The sequence below is a fragment of the Dermacentor variabilis genome, chromosome 6, assembly GCF_050947875.1.
Source record: "Dermacentor variabilis isolate Ectoservices chromosome 6, ASM5094787v1, whole genome shotgun sequence".
Taxonomy (NCBI): Eukaryota; Metazoa; Arthropoda; class Arachnida; order Ixodida; family Ixodidae; genus Dermacentor; species Dermacentor variabilis.
In genome coordinates this window covers 134,628,779-134,648,704 of record NC_134573.1, presented here as the reverse complement: position 1 = coordinate 134,648,704, position 19,926 = coordinate 134,628,779, and the positions used below count along the sequence as shown (strand labels likewise).

The 19,926-nt window shown below is 44.2% G+C and overlaps 1 protein-coding gene across 1 annotated transcript in view; it reads left to right on the top strand.

The window, feature by feature from the left end:
* Positions 1-19,926, top strand: part of LOC142585266 (protein eva-1-like) — a 304,753-nt gene that overhangs the window by 263,553 nt on the left and 21,274 nt on the right. The window contains exons 3-5 of the mRNA XM_075695887.1: positions 3,552-3,675; positions 10,256-10,405; positions 11,282-11,428. Of these exons, the coding sequence (XP_075552002.1) occupies positions 3,552-3,675; positions 10,256-10,405; positions 11,282-11,428 (421 nt within the window). The remainder of the gene's footprint in view (positions 1-3,551; positions 3,676-10,255; positions 10,406-11,281; positions 11,429-19,926) is intronic.

Genomic DNA, 19,926 nt, shown 5'->3' with positions numbered 1-19,926 from the left:
TAAAGTAGAAAGGAACTTCTATTAATAATTAAGGCAGGTACATACAAGAGGCTTCTTCTAGCTAGTATATTTTTGTCTAGTTGATTCGTTTTCTCGATAGACCTAATATGCTGTTGTGTCTGTGGAATCTGCGGGCGTGTTATACGCGGTAACAGTTAGCTTCGATCTCATAAATGCGTATATTGATAGGCGGCTATGATGTAGCCTACCTTTCATCTCCTCGACAGTTATTAAGCAACTGCAGGGTGTGATGGCTACAAGCAAGTAGGCGTTTCTATATGTGACGCGAAAGAAATGCTTGATTGAGCTGTACTAGTAAATTACGGTAATGGAATAACAAAGCGATCGTTCTTGTCGAGAGTGACAGCTTGCTGGAAGACGACAAAACGATAAAACTCGTTGGTAACGCCACGCTAAAGCTTCTTCACCAACGCTCCATGACCTCGTGTACATTGAAGGCGTCTGCTGAGGTATAGTTACCTCTCTATTGGTAAAGGAAGACACGACTGCCTTGCGTTTGGAAGGACGCAGCGTCTCAAACTAGCATATTTTGAAACCATCAACGCAAGGTTTCATCGAATTCTGGTTTTGTAAATTTTACGGTTCTTGCGGTTTTTCTGTTTCCTGCTGTTCGCATTTCTCAAATCTGCGTGCTCTTGTGATGGAGAGAAGAGGTCCCTGATATCGACGGAGCGCGGACAAGTTATCGGGGGCCCCGACAAGAGCAATACTATGCCAAAAAAAAAAAAGAAGTGCCCGGGCACTTGGTTACCCTACATGCCTTAACTGTGCATTCACCTAACGAGGAACAAACGAAGGCTCTCTGACCGACAGTTCTGGTAAATCGGCTCGTTCCATGCGAGCTGTTTGTCTTGGGAAGTTTTAGTTTCGGGTCTGCTCAATTGCGTTGTTCACTCGAAATTGCGGATTCAGACTGGGTCACGTATTTACTTAGATCTCAACCCTTCCGGTGGCTGTCCGTCGGCGCTTTGTAGGCGCGCTTTGCGTTCGCTATAGTTGAGTGCGCGCGTGCTTAGATGCTCGCTGACCTTATTCCCTGTATTCTCTCTCAAGGATAAACTTATTCACTTCGCTTTCGATGTGCTTCTCTAGGAATTCAAAACAGATTGAAGGAGGACGTAGGTTTCTCGGCATTGTTCAGACGTACGTACATGCAATGTACCCAGCAGATTGGCCCGGCTTTACATTTGCACCCAAAACATTGCCTTAGGAAAACCGTGTTCTTAATCTTGTCTCCCTCTTCTTTAACGTCATCTACTTGTGCGAATTACTCAGTGGCCGTCACACGCGTGCCGCCGAAGAAACCTCGTTATCCATAGTTGAGGTGGAGCAATTGTCCTGTACAGTTGTCTTACCTGCATACATCTATTATTTGCGGCGAAGACAAACTTTGGGCTCTCGAGCGGGCGACTAAACTGTTTTTGATTAATAAATGTTTTTTTTTAACTCCTCAATGAGATGAAGAAATTATATATGTCATATTAAAAAAAATAAATAGTTGTGTCTATCAGTTGGTTTTCTTTCTAGATGTTGATTTAATTTCCCTACGCGACTAAAGCTAACAATCCACGAGGCTGTTATTTTTTTTTTTTTCAATCTCATGTTAATACTGTCCTTTGTTCTGAGGCGCGACATTAAAAATTAACCTTAACAGAGAACTGGTATTGCAAAAGACAGCCGTGAGGCATACTGCTGGTATTAGTTATAGAACACATACTACAGTCTTTCTTTCTTTCTTTTCTTTTTTTGCTCAGTATAATATTACGCTTATGCGTGTTACTGCTGCTAGCGGTGCGCCAAGATTCTGACTTTTGTCATTTTTGAACCAGCCACAGATGAAGCAGGCTGACAACTTCGAGAAAGCCGAGATCGATCACCGTCGCGTGATAAGTTGGTGCAACTACATGCCGTGGTGTTCGAAGTCGAAACTTCAGAGCGTATTTTTTTCCCCTTTTCTTTTGATGAGCAGCCTTTCACGTAGTGGACGATATAAACTTTGTGTATTCTATCACAATCTTTAGATGTTGATTTGGTTTCCCTACGCGACTAAAGCTAACAATCCATCACGCTGTTTTTTTTTATTTCATGTTAATACAGTCATTTGTTGCGGAGCACGACATTAAATATAAACCTTAACAGAATACTCGTATTGCAAAACAAAGCCGTGAGGCATATTGCTGGTATTGGTCATAGAGCACACACTAGGGATCTTTTGTTCAGTATAATATTATTCGCATTACCACTACTTTTGAATATCGGCTTGCTTTAGACTTGCACCACCTGCAGTGACTTGAGTTTCTGAAGTCTGTTGCTGTCATAACCTTAAAGGATAAAGTTGTTCGTACTAGGTGCGCTGAAAAGTTGATTGTTTCTCGAGCCAGAACGAACTGTGATAAACAAAATTTGCAATTTCTGATGCCAACGCGTCTAAATAAACACGAAGCGAGTGAAAGTAATATAGTTACCCTCACACTTAAAAAATTTAAGCGATATTTTGAAATGTCCAGCACTTAGACCTTTCTGTTTTGTGTATAGTGTTCACGAGGGACTTTTTAGAATATTTAATCTATTGCAACTTGGATTTATAAATTTTTTATTATGTGATACTGTTTTGAGATGTTCAAACATATAATTTTGTATGTATGAATCTTTATTATTTCAGCTGCTCTTCGTTTGAATGTAATCTTCTATGTATGCATCATGTTATTACATTGATTGCTGACAGCGTTTTTGTTTCTTTGCCATGTATTTACTTATATTGAGCCTCAGGCTACACTTTTTGTGGTCCTTTCCCCAATTTTATTGTATAGGAAAAATAAAGGCAACTTTAATTTTCAATACACATCAAGCAAAGGTTCGCGCTTGCGTGGATAGCTCAGGCAATGTAAAATCCATCCGCAAGGTTATTATACAATAAATAACTTAATATTATTTCATTATTAATTTAAGAACTAATTAATAATTTACAGTGATATGTTTATGTTTAGCGTTGGAAAGTTTGCTACTTGCCCAGTGTTTACAAAGCATCAATAAAAATAGCTACAATTATCACATGGAGTGTTGTTTCATTTTAAATAAGTTTTGTTCGTTTTGCTGCGTGTGATCTAAGCTCAAATGACAACAGGCACATTATCTCTCGTAAGCTGCATTTCACTTCTTATCTCTTTGTCTGTCTGTCTGTCTGTCTGTGGACGTGTGTGTGTGTGTGTGTGTGTGTGTGTGTGTGTGTGTGTGTGTGTGTGTGTGTGTGTGTGTGTGTGTGTGTGTGTGTGTGTTTACGCATGCGTGAACCGACCAACCTGCTCCCCGGTCCCTCTGCCCTCACCGATGCTGACTCTGCTCCCTCGCGAGGCTCCTGACGTCAGCCCTCTCACACTTGCTTGTTGGGAGCCCACGCTCCTCACCCGCTACTCAATACGTGTCGACATCTTGAACTGGACCTGTCGCGGGGTCTGATAAATGCTAAAGCAGTAATACACTAAAATGACGTGCCCGGCTGATTTCGCTGGTGTGTCAAAACCCGTGCGCAGGTGGTTGAGGCAGCATGCCGGGAAAAAGAAGAGTGCACGGTCAAGACGGACGCCAAGTCGTTCATGGTGGACCCATGCCCAGGTGTGCACAAGTACGCCGAGGTTGCCTTCAAGTGCCGACCCAGTGAGTGAAAATATTTTACTCGCGGTTATGAAGGCTCACAGTGCTCACAGTCAACCGGTTTGTTATGAATTCTTGCTACATGTAGTAGAGCATATCCTTGTGCGCTGGAGCCAAAGTAAAGGGGGGGGGGGGGGGGTGTGACAGACGTGCCACTACTGCTACTACTACTACTACTGCTACTACTACTACTACTACTACTACTACTACTACTACTACTACTGCTTACTACAAACTTGTTCGCTACTAGTGCGCTTTTCTGAATTGCACATTTGCCGAACTAATGGTGGCACCGGTTGTGCATCGGCTGAAGAGGATCGAAGTGCTAGAACTGCGGATATGCAGGGGCTTTCGTATCGAACATGGTTTAATCACAAGAACCACGTCCACATTTCTTTTCTTTTTTTTAACAAGTTGTAAATATGACCGCACTGCCATTATCTCGACAAACTGTTTCGCTGTAAAGCCAGCTTTACAAGTGTGAAGGAACTCCCCATCCACTAAGCCGCGGTTTAGTGGATAGGGAACACACTCGCAAACTTACCTTAGGCAGTGCCATTACATATTCGCGCTCTCGCGTGGAAAAGTACTACAGCATTTCTAATTATCATCAGAGGGCCTGCGCTTGCTGCTAATGTACTGATCTGTTGACTGAGTAATTTACTGAGAAAGAAGTGAAAAAGAACCGAATGAGGATGCCCAAAAGAAGGCAAATGCTGACTAGTCCAGTAATTACAGTAAAGCGGTTTTTAAGCAATATTTATTGTTTTATTGATTCATGAATGATTAATGTATTTTTTATTGTTAATTCGGTCGAAGTGCCGTCCGACCTCGTATTGTGAATTTTTGCACGAAGAGATAGCTTTACAGTATTGTCCTATCGAAGCAGAAGATAATTTTCATGAGCTTTTCATGTATGCGGCAATGCCTTTGCCTGGTGAATGAACGAAAATGCATTGTTGGTTCGCTTTTGCTATGGGAAGTCTAAACTACCCAAATACATTTGCTCAAGCGAGCTGTTCAAATAGTTGAGGTGTTTATTAATCCGCGTAAAAAAAAAAATTAAATACCTGGTTATTTGTGTGAATAAATGTGTATGGATTTAGCGTGATACTTCTTATTGAAGTTGGACTGTAATTGAACGCAGCTGTTCACTTGGCTCCAGTCTGTATGTACAATTTGAGGGAAAGTGCAAAAAAGCACGTAGGACAACAAAAGGGACGAAGACAGCGCTTTTGTCCTACGTGCGTTCTTGCGCTTTACCTCAAGTTATGCAGTACCAACTAGCCCACCAGTCTGTTCTGTATGTACAGTGAACCACAAAATTTTACGGAACACGAGATTTGAGAGAAAGCCGAATATTTGCGCAACCTCATAACGAAGTCTAGTATTCACATTTACAGCTTCTACTAGTGTATGTGAACAACATTGTGATGTTCGGTTTTATTGACTACTGTTAAAGGCTGCTGAGAAATTGAACGTTTCCTGAGATCCCGTGGTCTGTAAACTTTTGTGGCCGAGTGTACGTTAGACACCTTGTGTTCGAAACGAGGCCGCTAACTTTAAAATTACTTCTGTAGAATTTCACGCGTCAGCAGAGAGAGAGAGAGAAAGACAAAAGGGGAGGAAAGGCAGGGAGGTTAGCCAGTGTAAGTACCGGCTGGCTATCCTGTGCTGGTGAAAAGGTTAAGGGAAAGAAGGAGAAAGAAGAAACGTGGACGTCTAAAGCTATAAGGACTGGTACGTTGCATAATAAGAAAAAAAATGTAGTCTAGTTTCTCTCTCTCTCTCTTTGTCTGTATGTGCAATCCATGAAGGAATAACGCGGCTTCGCCAAGAATATGAGTGAATGACATTATTCGGTGCCAAGATATCAGATTTCGAAATCATTCACAGACTTGTTTTCTTAACTGTGGCGAATAAATTGAAGTGTCCTTACTTATTATGACGCCGATGGTATTCTGTGTTTTCACGCAGCTAACGCATTTCGCTTTTCCGACGTACTTAGACATTGAAGTTAGTTTTGGTAGCCTGCACGACCTCTAGTGCGGAAATACCTTTAAACGCAGTAGTTTTAGTATTCCCGAAAATTTGCGACACGTCATGCAAACGCGCGCGCGCGTATTATTCAGACGTTATTCGTCATGACTGCTACTCGCTAATCAAAACTTGTTACCGCGCCCATTGTTTGTGGATATCTTTTCGCGATATCCGTTAGTTAAGCTCCACTACGCGAGTTAGTGAAAAAGTTAACTAAAATTGTGGAGGTGTGCTTTATTCTTAGTTGTCCATTCGGTTTTGTTCGAGGCACGTGGTTAATGGTAAGGTGCGTCACCTCAACTAGAAACAGTTTTTTAGCCTTGAGGGATGCTAAGCGCGCTGCAAGTGGTACAGTAAATCTTCAGCAGGAGAGAGGAACGAAATTTACTGCATTTCTGTTATTCTGTTGCTGTTTGTCGTTTAATCACAGGCTTCATTCTCCTTAACGAATTCGTCTCAGGCGCTCTACTTGACTTAGATTTCAGAACTGCCGCTCGGACCGGAAAAGCTTCCCGCAGTATATTATTTCCTTGTTTTTTTCATTTACGAAGGTTGTTAATTAAATATTTCTCCTGACCTACTTCCTGTAGACTGAGAGCAACGAAAATTGGCACGGTTATTAGTCATTTTCTACCTAGGTGCCACCTAGGGACAATACACTTCTGCCATCTTTTTATGCATCTTTGAACACCTCGCTTGCAGAAGTTGTCACCTTGCTCCAAAATCCAGGTTGTGATTTCGGAAATCTAAGTCTCCTCATCTTCAAAATGTTTGTCCTTCAGAAATGATTTCATCGTGATTAAGGTTATGGGAAAGAAATTTCAAGCCAGTAGCAGTGCGGCCCGATCTGGGCAACATGCGAGTTGTGAAATGTAGCATTGTCTTGCAGAAAGCGGATACCTTTGGCGAGCATGCTATTTCTCTTCGTTTTGATCGCCTCCAGCAATATCTACAGCAGTGAAGCATAGTATGCTCTAATAATCATGGTACCATTTGCTAATTAATCCATCAAGACTGCATCATGACTAAATCCATCAAATCCATCAAGGTGCTGCTCCTCAAAGATTATGAACATGACAGTGCCTGCCGAGGGCTGGACACGTGCCTTCCTTGAAGTCGGTGAGCCCGGATGCTTCCACAAAATCGATTGGACTTCAGTCTGTAGATCATGGCGATCGGCCCAGATTTCATCATGTGTAGTTTGTCTGTTAAAATGTTCGGTTGGTTTCTGTGGCACATCGTCAAAACAACCTGGGAGCATTCGACTCGTTCGCTCTTCTGGAAAGGTGTGAGCATCCGGGAAATCTAGCGAGCAGATATCTTACGCATATGAAGATTGTCTTGAATCAGTTTTTTTCGTGGACACCACACTAATCTTGATATTTTGGACTAAGTGATGAAATAATACGCGATGATTGTTCAAAATGGCTGCCTTGGCTTGCTTGATGGTGTGTTCACCGGTAACAAATTGCTGCCGCCCTGCGATTGGAGCCGTTTAAACCAAATTGAGACCCCATTTGAATTCACGATGCCAATCCTTGATTATACCATATGACGGGGAATCCTCCCCGTAAATCTTTTATCTCCCCGAAAGTACCCCTTGGTGGGTGGTCTTTCAAGTAAAGAGGCTTGATGACTGCTCTGCATTCCACTGGGTCCGTTATCCCACCTTGTGCAACTACAGCACCAGTAAATAAAATACCCTTGTCAATTCTCAGTTGCAAATGGGCACGTAACCTATAGAGACTTATTAAATATGAGCTGCTTCAGCATCCTACAATAAATAAAAGTGGTTCAGGGGAAATATTTAACGAACGCTCCTTGTATTGCAAAGATATAGGCACAAAAACTGCTTGATAGGGCAGTTCTCGTTACTCTTTGCAAACGCGGGATCCAGTCATATCATTTCCTGGTTTTTGTAGCGTAGTTGTGCTTAGTTAACTTTTTATCAGCAGCATCAGATGGTAGACAAGTAACACTAGTTAAAGTATGAAAAATCAGCTTTTCGGATACCCTGAAGGTGAAGGAAGGTTCATGGAAGGGAAGATTGTCGTCCACCCGACTGTAATACGAAGCTCAGATTTCCTTTGTAGCCTCGCACGTGCTACACATATGGGGGTGACAGCTTCCCTTTCATTGGTAGGGTGCGTAAACGTGAAAGGTTAAGTTGAAATTGTTAGCTTGGAAGGGTTCGGCTGACAGGCCTGGTACGTTCTCGGGATTAAAGGTGAACACCGAAACGAAACACACGAGAACATTTTCAGGTGATACCAACGTTATAATGTCGACGCTCGAAGGTATCCATTGCAAAAGTATAAGTGGAAATTCAGTAGATTTTCAAGAAAGTTATAAGAGTGTAGTAACTATGCAGAAAATATACAGAATGTCAACGTCTATTTTTAAGGGTGCCTGCAGGGCATTATTCAGCCCGATTTATTCGAAAAAGACATATTCGTCTTGGGAATACGATATCCGCTGTGTTGTCATGAAATGGTTTTAAAACGTTGCAGCGTTTCTAGCCGTCCTTTGCACTTAAATAATGAAATGAAACCAATTATATGTGATTTCATGTTCAGAGCAGTAAAGGGCAACGAATCGGTGCCACTCTTGATGCGCTAAGAAAACGATTGCAACAACTGTTGATATATCACTCTACGCTTGAAAATTGTACCGTAAAGGAACACAGAGAACTGCTTTCAAAAGTGAAAACGCAAACCATGACGTTAAGCTGCCCGTTTCGATACACGTTTCAACGTAGTTGCAATGTTACTTTTAAGGTGAAGGTTTTTTTGCCTAAATTCACGGTGTTTAAAATGGCTGCTGATGGTTCAACATCTCACCGGATTGGGTTGCACATATATAAACACTATATGAATGCCGAACGCATGCCTCAGCAAAGAGGCTTAGATTAACCCTTTATGCTGAATCGACAAGAGTGGTCCGAATCAAAGAATAATACATCGCGACATTAAATCTGTGCATATAGTGTTAGCCTATAGGTAACCTTGATTTATTTTGTTTGAATTTATTTGATTCGGCCATCGTTTATGGACCACAGGGAACGTGCCACTCTGTGTATTCCCATTCCTGGCCAATTCTGTAGAATGGGTATGCGCCACTTCGACACAATGAAATTCTTAAATGTATTTCTAATATTGTATTTTCTGTGCGTACACAGAACAGTCATTGTAGTCTCATCATCTCTTTGTTCCTTGACAAGCGTCATTCGTGTTCTTCGTCCTCGTGACATGGCTGACTACACGCCTCACGCAATGCATCCCGCCTGATTTGCTGTTTGCATTTCGGAATAGCTTGTGAGCGGTGTAGTGCATAAATATAAACATGTTATGTATGGGGGTTAAAGTTGTGACCTTAGAGGTGTATCAAACGTAAGCGATAATTGCTTCAGATTACACGTTGCAGAGGATGAAGATGAACAACAGAAATTTGCGCGTGGTTAGTTCTATAGCGATTGATTAAACGCTTCTCGAAAGCTTCGTTTCGCATGTATTCCAACATGCACGTTGGATTGTCTTTTTTTTTTTGGCTTGTGCTCATTCGCTGTCACATTTGTGCTTACAGACGTTGCGAATCTGTGTGACTAGTGGTGCCATCGTTCCTACTTTGCATTAACTAGAACCGAGATTGGGCGTTTGGTTGAGACACGCTACACGCAATACGAGTGATTTACTTCAGGTTATAATACGATAAGGTTGCTGGATGTTGTCAGTTGGACTAACAGGTCATTAAACCTGCACAGCGCAAAAGGGACGGACGGACCTGCCTTTTGAAAGTACGCGAGTATATGCGTCGAACAAACGCGTTTGGAAATACATTTTTTCCTAAAACAATAGATGAGTGGAACAACCTCCAGGCACGGATTGTTACCGCCTCACACGGAGTGTTTCCTTCACAATACAATGACAAATGCCCCTGGTGCCACGAAACACCCACGCTGTATCATATAACGTGGGCATGCCAGAAGATAGACGTGGTACCCGTTATACCAAACCCGAGTGCGGAGCAATGGGAGGGAGTGCTCTCCAGCGATCGCCAGGTCGACCAAGAAGGTCTGATTCGGCGAGCACAACCGGCAGCAGCATCCAGCGGAGCCCTGGACTAAGGGCAACCGACCGTTGTGCTAGAAGATGGACGATTCCATCTGAAGACCGCAGAAGACCAGTGAATCTAGAGCTGATAAAGTTTTTCACTCACTCACTCACACTCCTTCATTTTTAAAAGAGCATGTCTTGAGAAAATTGTAGAGAGCTAGTGCCGCTTTTTTTCACCCGGGTATTCATGTCAATGGAAAATGTCCTGCCAATGTATTTTGCACCATCTATCGTATGCTGTTAAATTGTTAACTGTTACTGCAGAATGTATTTTATGATTTTTTGCGTAGTAAACCCCACTACAACAATGCCCCTAAAGGGCGCTGTAAGTACGTGAATAAATAAATATAACTAAATAAAAGGTGGCGCACAAAACGGTCTTCCAGTGCGCCGTTTGAGCTCTTAACGACGACACTTTTTTTTTGTTGCAGCCACGTTTTCTAACCGGATAGTCTGCGAGAATGACGTACTCAACCTGCGTTGCCACAAGAACCTCCGCATCGTCATCTATTCGGCAAACTTCGGTGGCACCGAGAAAGGCGTGCCCGAATGTCCTCAAAGGCAAGACGTGAAGCTATCCGGTAGGTAGCGCTCTTTCGCATTCGACTGTATGCGCGGGAAAGATGATGTAACAAACGAACCATACTGCGGCCTCGTGTACGACTTCCAAACTCAGCAGAGGATGCAACCTGTCCTCACCTCTTATTTCTCTCTATTTCAGTGCGTTCAGAACTAGTACATGTGGACTAAATTTTTTCACTCACTTTCGCTAACTCCGCTCTCAATTTTCCTGTAAACCTGTGATGTTTCTACCTATATTACAATATTTCTTTTTCATTATTTTACTATGACGTGAAAATCAGCAGGCGTAACCATTGTAGGGAGACCAAATCTTATTTTCTTTCCGTAAAAAAAAAAAGTTCACCTGAAACGAAAAGTGCAGGAGGCGCGTGCAGGAGGCGCGCGAAAAGTGCAGGAGGCCCGCATGCCATCTGCTAGGAACTGCGACTGGGAAGAACAGTGGAGCCTGGTTAAGTCTATGGACTGGGCTTTTCTTTTCTTTCCTTTCCTTTCTTCCTGAAGTTTGTTCCTCAGGCTTATTTTGTAGCATCCTCTCGAATTCTGTTTGGTCTTCAAAATTTTATAGCGCGAAAAGGACAAGGGAGACAGAATTACATACGGACCGCGCTGCCGACATGTTCAGTGCTCTTTACGATTGTTTCTCTGTCGTCCATGCCCTTCTAGCGCTTAAAAATTTCGAATATATGTGAATCACGACGGAACCGGCCCTACTTTTAGTTATTTTATTGCAGTTGATGCCAACTTTTGGTTGCGCGATCTTGCCTCTCACCTCGCGTGCTGTCGCAAAAGTTTACTTCGTAGCCGTATGCAGCCTTGTTCAGTCAACGGTATTTCGCTGTGCTAATCAAAGTTCTCATCGTGACGCCTGCTTGCAGACTGTCAGGTCAGCTACGCGACCGAAACGGTGCTGACGACGTGCCACGGACGACGCAAATGCACCGTGGCAGCGGACATGGGCACCTTCGGGAATCCCAGCTGCCACAAGGACTCCCGCCTCTTCCTGAAGGTTGTTTACACTTGCGGTAAGTGGTCCCCATAGCTCCGATAGACAAAGACATTTGGAAGACTTCTTGAGAACTGCGTGAAGAGCGAGAGTATGTGGACTAGACTTACAGGAGCGCAGCGCGATGCCAAAGATCTAACAGTACAAAACAACTTTACAAGGTGAAACGAAGCTGGAGCGCACTGTAGGTAGGTGTTCAAGCTATTGATCCGTGAAAAGTAGTCCAGCTACTTGCTAAGACCATTAATCGAAGGCACGCTAATGCACGCGGTGCTCCTTGTTTGAATCACATATCTCTCGAAAATCGCTCGCCTTCTTCGATGTTTGTACTTCGTGAGTATTTTGCACTGCACGCGCTCATGCTTGTCTAGTCTAATTTCGTTTTTCGTGCAGTTCTCAAGATGTCACGTAGCATGTAGCAACAAGCTTGGTTTAAAATACTTTTTAACCGAAATAAGCCTAAAGTTGGCAATTTACTCGGCTGCCCAAACAATGCCATAAATTTTAGATCTCTGCAGGATGTCTTTTTTTTTTTTTCATCTGCAGACATGCTTTATTCTTAACAAGATCCGTCTTGATACGTGCTACGTCTCTGAAAGGTTGCAATGTTCATTATTCAATACAGCTTCAAGAACACCCAGCTAAGAGAACTGTAACAGTTTCCCGAAACTCAACTAATTAATACTTATTTCTACACCGTGCAAATTATCAGGGGTTCGTTCGACGACGAAAAAGAAATTGTGCATAAATATTGTGGAAAAAACGCACGTGATCCAATACAGTAAATGCTCAAGGGAAGTAGATTATACGATTCCACTGAGTTGTGGAAAGAGGAATATATGCCAAACGGGAACGTGCTTAAGTAAGCGTGAGCCAGAGTGGGAGCTCGCTGTGAACAATCAATGAGGAGGAGGGCATCGCGGCTTTCATTGTAAGCAGTGCAAATTCGCTCCATGCTTTGGCAAACCCTCTTTTTGAAAATCAGCACGAGATAAGCTCGACCGCGAAATTATGTAAGCATGTTTCATTAAGTTAGAAGGAAACGCATATGACAGCATGATATCACTATCACTGAGGGAAAGGGGGAAGGAATTTATGGCAGGTTTTTTGTAATCATGTCATCTATGGTGCGCACGTATATGAACGGGGCTTTAAATGAATAAACATTCACTTGGAAATCAGCGCTGGTCCTGTTTTAATGTGTGTTTCTTCAGTCCATGCTTTTCTTTTTTTCTTTTATTCTTTTTGTTTTTGCGCTGCAACCACTGCAATATTCCTCTGCTATAACACAGAAGACAAGGCTGATAAAACTTCTTTTCGTGACGTCATTTACGCCTAATCACCATGGGAGTGTGTTCCATTCTAATATTGCTGCCTGGAAAAATAAAAAAAAAGAAAGAGTAACAATAGGCGTAGGTTCTTCTTTGTGGTATTGCTAATACCCTTTCATTATTACATCGAGCCTGTCTAGCTGCGTTGTACTGCCTGCGAGCACGAAAGTTGAGTTTTGTTCAGTTCGTGGCGACTGTGCCCAACGTCACTTCAAAGTCTTATTGCATTGGCTCCAATCGTTCCCTCAATAACTTCTTTTCTTTATATTTGCAGCGAAACTTGGCAGCTGTCGTTATGAATGGAAGTGCTCCATCGCACCCAGGCGAAGCAGGAGCTTTACTCCATGATCGCTTCCTCCATGATCCAATAATGTTACATGCCATAGCAGTGGCATACATGACGGATCAAACATAACCCTGCGAAGCACTAGTTGACATCAACCTTTGTTTTTGCCGCCCTTGTCTTGAATCGATTGAAACAACGATAAAGTTGCAATCTCGATATTTCATTCCTTTTCAACTTTTCAGCAATCTGTAAAGGTGAGGAGCGAATATAAAAAGTTTCGAATACAAATAGCACATTTCGCATTAATTATTTGTATTCGTGTTCGAAGAAGGACTATTCGGTATTTTCGAATATCAAAAATTATCGAATATTTCGCAACAACTTACTGTTGAAGTATGGCTGCTGTTCTCTGTTTGCTAACCAAAGTATCGCAAAATGTCAGACGCGATACAACTGCGCACGTTTCTAAAGCAATGTAGAAAGAAAAAAATGGGTAAAGTAAGCTTTGTTTTAGGTTTTGCGATGGAAGCCTACAAGTGACAACCTGTGCCTTTTTGCTTGTAATCCATCATTTTGAGTTTCTGGCTACTTAGTGACGTCATAGTTTAGTTTTTTTTTTTACGGTATAGTGAGTCATTCTTCCCTCACAACGGGCCCTTCTACACGTGTCCACGGCACACAAATAATTCAACAGCTTTCCTTTCCATTCTTTTTTTCGCGAATACTGATCTTCTTTCAGTAACCATTTATTGGGTATCTTTAGAAAGCTTGTCACAGAACAGTCATTCATTCTTGAAAAAAAGATGTTTGTAACCAGGCTCTAAAACTGATTGAGAAAATATTTGTGCAATGTTGTTAATGAAAAATTAGTGAGTTTATGTTTTACGCTCATCATTAGCACCTGATACAGTTAGCTGTCTTTTTTGCGCTAGTTGGTGCAGGTGTGGTACTTATCTATACCGGAAGAAATATTCTTGTGCTAATTATATGCATGCGTCGGCCTTTGAATATTCGAAACTCACTATTCGTATTCCTCTTGTATTCGAAAAATGTGTTATTCAGCCTCGGCTACATTTCTTGTAAAAAAAAATTGGAGGGCGCTTAAGCTTCACCTTTAAGAGTTGGACGCGACAGCATTCAGGGATCCCTGACTGCTTCTCACGCTTCCCGGCAACTGCAGCTTATGTAACCTTAATGCTTACCGGGAAACGCTGGCGGCGAACGCAACGCACGAAGGCGAGGTCTCTGGTAGAAACGCGGCCTCTTAAGTGTGCCGATCTTCTATTTATTGTTTCGCACTTATAGTATTTCTGCCTGAGAAGATTTAACATAATAAGCACGCGCTGTCGTTGCTTTATTTCATGGCATTTGTTTGTGGGCTGTCATTCTCAATATTCCAAGTCGTAAGTTTATAAAGAATGTAAAACAAGGTATGAGCAACTTTAGTTATAAAAGAATTTTAGTGTCGTATAGAGTATGTACGACAATTTTCGCTCACGGGACGTCCGACGCCGCCCGCCGACACCGGATGCTCTGCGACACGGGGCCCTTAACGCTGTCGCGTAAATGATATGGCCAACTAGCTCAACAATTCGCTTCAAGAACTGACTTTTGAACAAGGCTTGTCCGTGGACTTTAATTTTTCTTTTAAGTTAGCGAACCTCACCAAAAGCGGTTCATTCGATACCCAGCCAAACATACATCCTTTCTCATGTGTCGGAAACATTAACAAGGGGAAGTATAACACAGAACCACGAGAGCTGCGGCTCGGTTGTCAACATATGGAAATCAAATTGTTATAGCATGGTTTTGCGTTCGCAGTGTAACAAACATGTTTCCATGCGACCACCATAGTAGACCTGCGAGGGTTCATAAACATTCTTCAACATATTTCTTCAACGTCTGAGCATAGTCTGATCGTGGTTAAATAGTTGCACCAAATTACTTCCTTTGCGTGTGACATTTAGCGTAACATTCTAAGAAGGTGACATACAACTACATAACATGTATTTTGGGCTTAAAATTGTTGATGTCGTTCAACAGGTACTTAAGCCCGCCCCACGTGCGACACATGCAACATCGACGAGAGAGAGTGACAAAAGGGAAGGAAAGACAGGGAGGTTAGCCAGTGTAAATACCGGCTGGCTACCCTGTGTTGGGGAAAGGGGTAAAGGGAATAAAAGGAGAAGGAAGAGAACAAAAAAACACAAGAAAAATGCACACAGTAACGCGATGTTGCGCGCAACATTAGTCGAAGGCGTTCGCACAATTCACATGTCCTTAAGAACTTGAGCAAAACCCTTAAGGCCTTGAGTGCCGAAACCCGTCTGGACCAGTGTCCTAAAACTTTCTCTTCTGTGAAGGGGCGATTGTCCAGTTTATTTAGCACGGTCACGAGCACTTTTCTTTGCACATTGTAACGTGGACAGTCACAGAGGAGGTGCGCGATCGTCTCTTCGCAGCCGCAGGTGTCGCAAGCAGGGCTGTCGGCCATTCCAATGCGGAAGGAATAGGAGTTCGTGAATGCCACGCCGAGCCATAGGCGGTACAGAAGTGTTGCTTCCGCTTGTGGCAACCCTGGTGGAAGACGGAGTTGCAAACTTGGGTCCTATCTGTGAAGACGTGTGTTCATGAATTCACTGGTGTTCCACAGAGTTAACGTAAGCTCGCGTGCGAGGGAGCGAAGACTTGTGGCTGCATCTGTTCTTGAAAGCGGTATGGTTACAATCTGGGCACCATCATAGGCCGACCGGTCAGCGTCATCCGCACTGTCATTTCCCGAAATTCCGCAGTGACCCGGTATCCACTGGTAGATGATGTTGTGTCCCTTGTCTATTGCGTAATGGTGGAGTAGTCGGATGTCTGCGACTAATTGTACATTTGGTCAGTGGTTGAAAGGGGACAGCAGACACTCGAGAGCTGCCCTTGAATCACAAAAGATGGACCATGAATGTGGTGATTTGGGACCTATAAACTCCAGAGCAGCACGGATAGCTGCGAGTTGTGCAGCCGTCGATGATGTAACGTGAGACGTCTTGAATTTGATAGTGACAGATTGAGCGGGAAGTACCACTGCTCCAGCTGAACTTTTAGAGGAGACAGAACCGTCCATGTAAACGTGAGTGCGTTCGTTGCGTTTTTCATGTAAGAATGAAAGGATGGTTTGTTTGAGGGCGATAGATGACATCTCCGTTTTCTTTTTGATGCCGGGAATAACAAGAAGGGCCTGAAGTGGGTGCAGGCACCACAGCGGTAGAGATACTCGTGCTGCAGGTGTGAAGTTTGACGGTAAACTTCCGTGGTTGGCGGCAATAATTCTGCTAAACGCTGAACGAGGTCGAGCGGCAGGAAGGGCGGCGAGATGTTGCGACGGAAGTCGGGCGAAGTGCCTGATGTGCACCCTTAAGGAGTCGACTTGAATATGCCTATTGATAGGGTGGTCATGCGCGATGGCTATTGTTGCTACCGTCGATGCACACCTGGGAAGGCCAAGACAAATTCGCAGAGCTTGAGCTTGTACAGATTGGAAGGCTCGGAGGTTGGTCTTACCGGTCCCACCTAGTACAGGTAAGCTGTAGCGTAGGTGACCCAAGAACAGTGCGTTATAGAGTTGGAGCATTGCACTCATAGACGCACCCCATGACTTTCCTCCAAGAAATGTAAGCACGTCTGTTATCATCACTAGTTTCCTTTTTAGGTAAGAGACGTGAGGACTCCAGGAGAGGTCTCTATCTATTATTACTCCTAGAAAACGGTGCGTCTTCTTGTAGGCAATAGACTGTCCATTAATTCTAACAACGTATTGTCTCATTGCTTTGCGCGTGAAAGCGACCATAGAGCACTTCTGGGAGGACACCTCCAAACCTCGTGCTCGAAGATAGCTGGGTGTTAGTGTGGAAGCTTTTTGCAGTCTGGCGCGCACCTGTGGACGCGTCACTTCTGATGACCAAATGCATATATCGTCTGCATAGATCGACACATGGACGGATTGTGGAAGGTTGTGAACCAGGTCGATGATCACGAGGTTAAATAGAGTGGGGCTCAAGACTCCGCCTTGTGGTACTTCGCGGTAGGTGTTGTGTTGTGATGATGCACCATCCTCTGTTTGCACAAAGAATGACCTGTCTGTCAAGTAGCTGAATATCCATCGAAACACAAGTGCCCCTTGGCCGACATCGCCCAAGGCGTCCAGGATGGCTCGATGTGTTACGTTGTCATAAGCGCCTTTAACGTCCAGGAACATCGCCGCTGACAGTCTCCTTAGGCTTTTTCGTGTTGAACAGACGAGACAAGATCTATGACGTTGTATACTGAAGAGCGTCCGCGTCGGAAGCCTGCCATAGCGTCAGGGTATATCTTGTGGTGTTCTAGATACCACTCTAGACGTGTCAGCACCATCCTCTCCATCACTTTTCCTAGACAACTGGCCAGAGCAATGGGGCGGTAAGACGCCACATCTAGGGGTGATTTACCTGGTTTGAGCAGAGGCACAAGGCGGCTGGACTTCCATGCAGCTGGAACCACTCCTTCCCGCCATGAATTGTTGTACACCTCTAGAAGAGCATGCCGGGCTGTTTGACCGAGGTTGCCAAGAGCTGCGTAAGGCACACCGTCAGGCACAGGCGATGAGGAACGTCTACACACTGCCAACGCCGCTTGTAACTCTTCGATGGAAAACAGATTGTCCATACGAGAATCCTGCGAAATCGGAACGGCAAGGGGGTCATGTACGGGAAACGAGGATGGTAGACCCGCTACCCTTAAACAGAAACCCTCCGCTACGTCGATCTCTCGGTGACCTTGACTGAGAGCCAGACATTTGAAGGGGTGGCGTTGTTGTGGTGATGTTTGAAGACCGCGCACCGTTCTCCATATATGTCATAGGGGTTTATGTGGATCAAAGGAATCACAAAAAGTCTTCCATCTTAGAGACTGCAGGGAGTTGATCCGACGTTGGATCTTCTTCTGTATGCGTCTCGCCTCCCTTAGGTCGTAGATGGACTTGGTGCGCCTGTACCTTCATTCCGCACGACGGCGAATTGCTCGAAGCCGCTCCAATTCTGCTTCGAATTTAGAAAATTTAGGAATAGGCCTAAATCTCGTGTGGCTTCTCGAGCAGCGTCGTTAATGAGCTCCTCGATGCTGTTAGGTGGACATTGTTGGATCTTTTGGCAATTCTTCTCCATGAGCAACGTGTATTTAGGCCAGTCGATGCGTTGAAGAACTGCGGTAGAGTGTGACGTGCGTATGCCATCGATTTTAACGTACGTTGGAATGTGGTTACTACCATGTGTTTCGTTGTCCGGAAGCCATTTTACACTGGCACTGAGGCGTCTTGAAACAAAAGTTAAGTCCAGGCAGCTACTGTATGTCAATCCCCGCGGAAAAGTGGGACTGCCATCATTTAGGCAGCAGAGTTCATGGTCCGACGCGAAGGATAGTACATGTCTTCCGCGACAGTCCATCTTCAAGCTTCGCCATAACGGGTGATGCGCATTGAAATCGCCGGTAAGAATCCATGGTCCAGGTGTCGCTGTTAAAATTGTACTTAGCCTTGCGTTGTCAAATCGACTCGAAGGTGAAATGTAGGCACCTACCAGCGTGAGTGAAACGTTCTTGCATTTTATAGTCAAACATACGTACTGATTGTCGTCATCAGTTGCCACTGGGTGTAAAAGATAAGTGAAATCGCATCTGACGTAGACGATGACGTTGCTGCGGTCGATATAGGTGGCAGACATGAAAGCTTCATATCCTGATAGGCGAAAGGCGCTCTCAATGTTTGGCTCACAAATGACAATGATTGGAAATTTGTGCTTGAAAACAAACGGACGAAAGTCCGAAATGTGGGATGTAAGGCCTCTGGCATTCCACTAGAAGAGGAACGCTTCCTTGACTTCTTTAAGGAAGGAGTGCTGAGGAGCAGCCATGGTGCTTCTCAAGACCGGACAGTGCGAGATTAAGAGCATTCAGTATTTCAAGTGCACCTCGAGCCGCCGGAGTGTGTATGGCAGTCAGTAGTACTCGTAGCGTGTTCATAAGGGCCCGTATCATGGTGACGACTTGTTTGTCGTCGTCTTGGCTGCTGCGAGAAGGTGAAGCATAATTCGGCGAGCATGCTACATCTTGCTGCTCCGCTGTTTCGTCTAGCTATGGCAATGGCGGCCACTCCTCGCATGAGGCAATGTTATTCGAGACTTTCTGCTTAGGAACCTCGTTGCTAGTATTGCTAGTTTTCTGTGGAAGATTGTGAACTGTCAGTGGACGCGGTGCATTCTTAGCAATAGCAGTGGGTTTCCTAGATCTCGGGCGATGTGAACGCCGACGTCGCACTTTAGCGGCAGCCTCCCTGTGGTACGAACCATATCTGACCATTTGCCTCAAGACTTTAAGCTCATTTTTCACACGTCGGCAATTCTTTGAAGATGCATCGTGAGAGCCTTGACAATTGGCGCACTTTTGGTTTTCTGCACGACTTGCATCGGAGCTGTGCGACCCAGAGCATCCTGAGCACACGACACCATTTGTGCAAACAGCACTAACGTGCCCTATCTTTTGACACTTCCGGCCCTGAAGCGGCCTTGGAACAAAAGGCCGTACTACGTGTCGGAAGTGCCCGACCTTGACATGTGACGGTAGGCTGTCTCCTTTAAATGTTAGCTTCACACAGTGCGAATTCCCCAGGCGACGGGCTTGCAATATGGCAATTCCCTCTGTCGCTGGCTTAATGAGTATATGCAGGTTAGCATCGGTAATGGAATTGTCGACGTCATACACCACACCGGCCGTAGAGTCACGATCGTCTTGTTTGTAGCAGCGTACGTTGACGCTATCCAGCACCTTAACGTTACTCAGAACGTCTAGTGCGCTGCGGTTTGTGACATATATAGCGAGAATGTT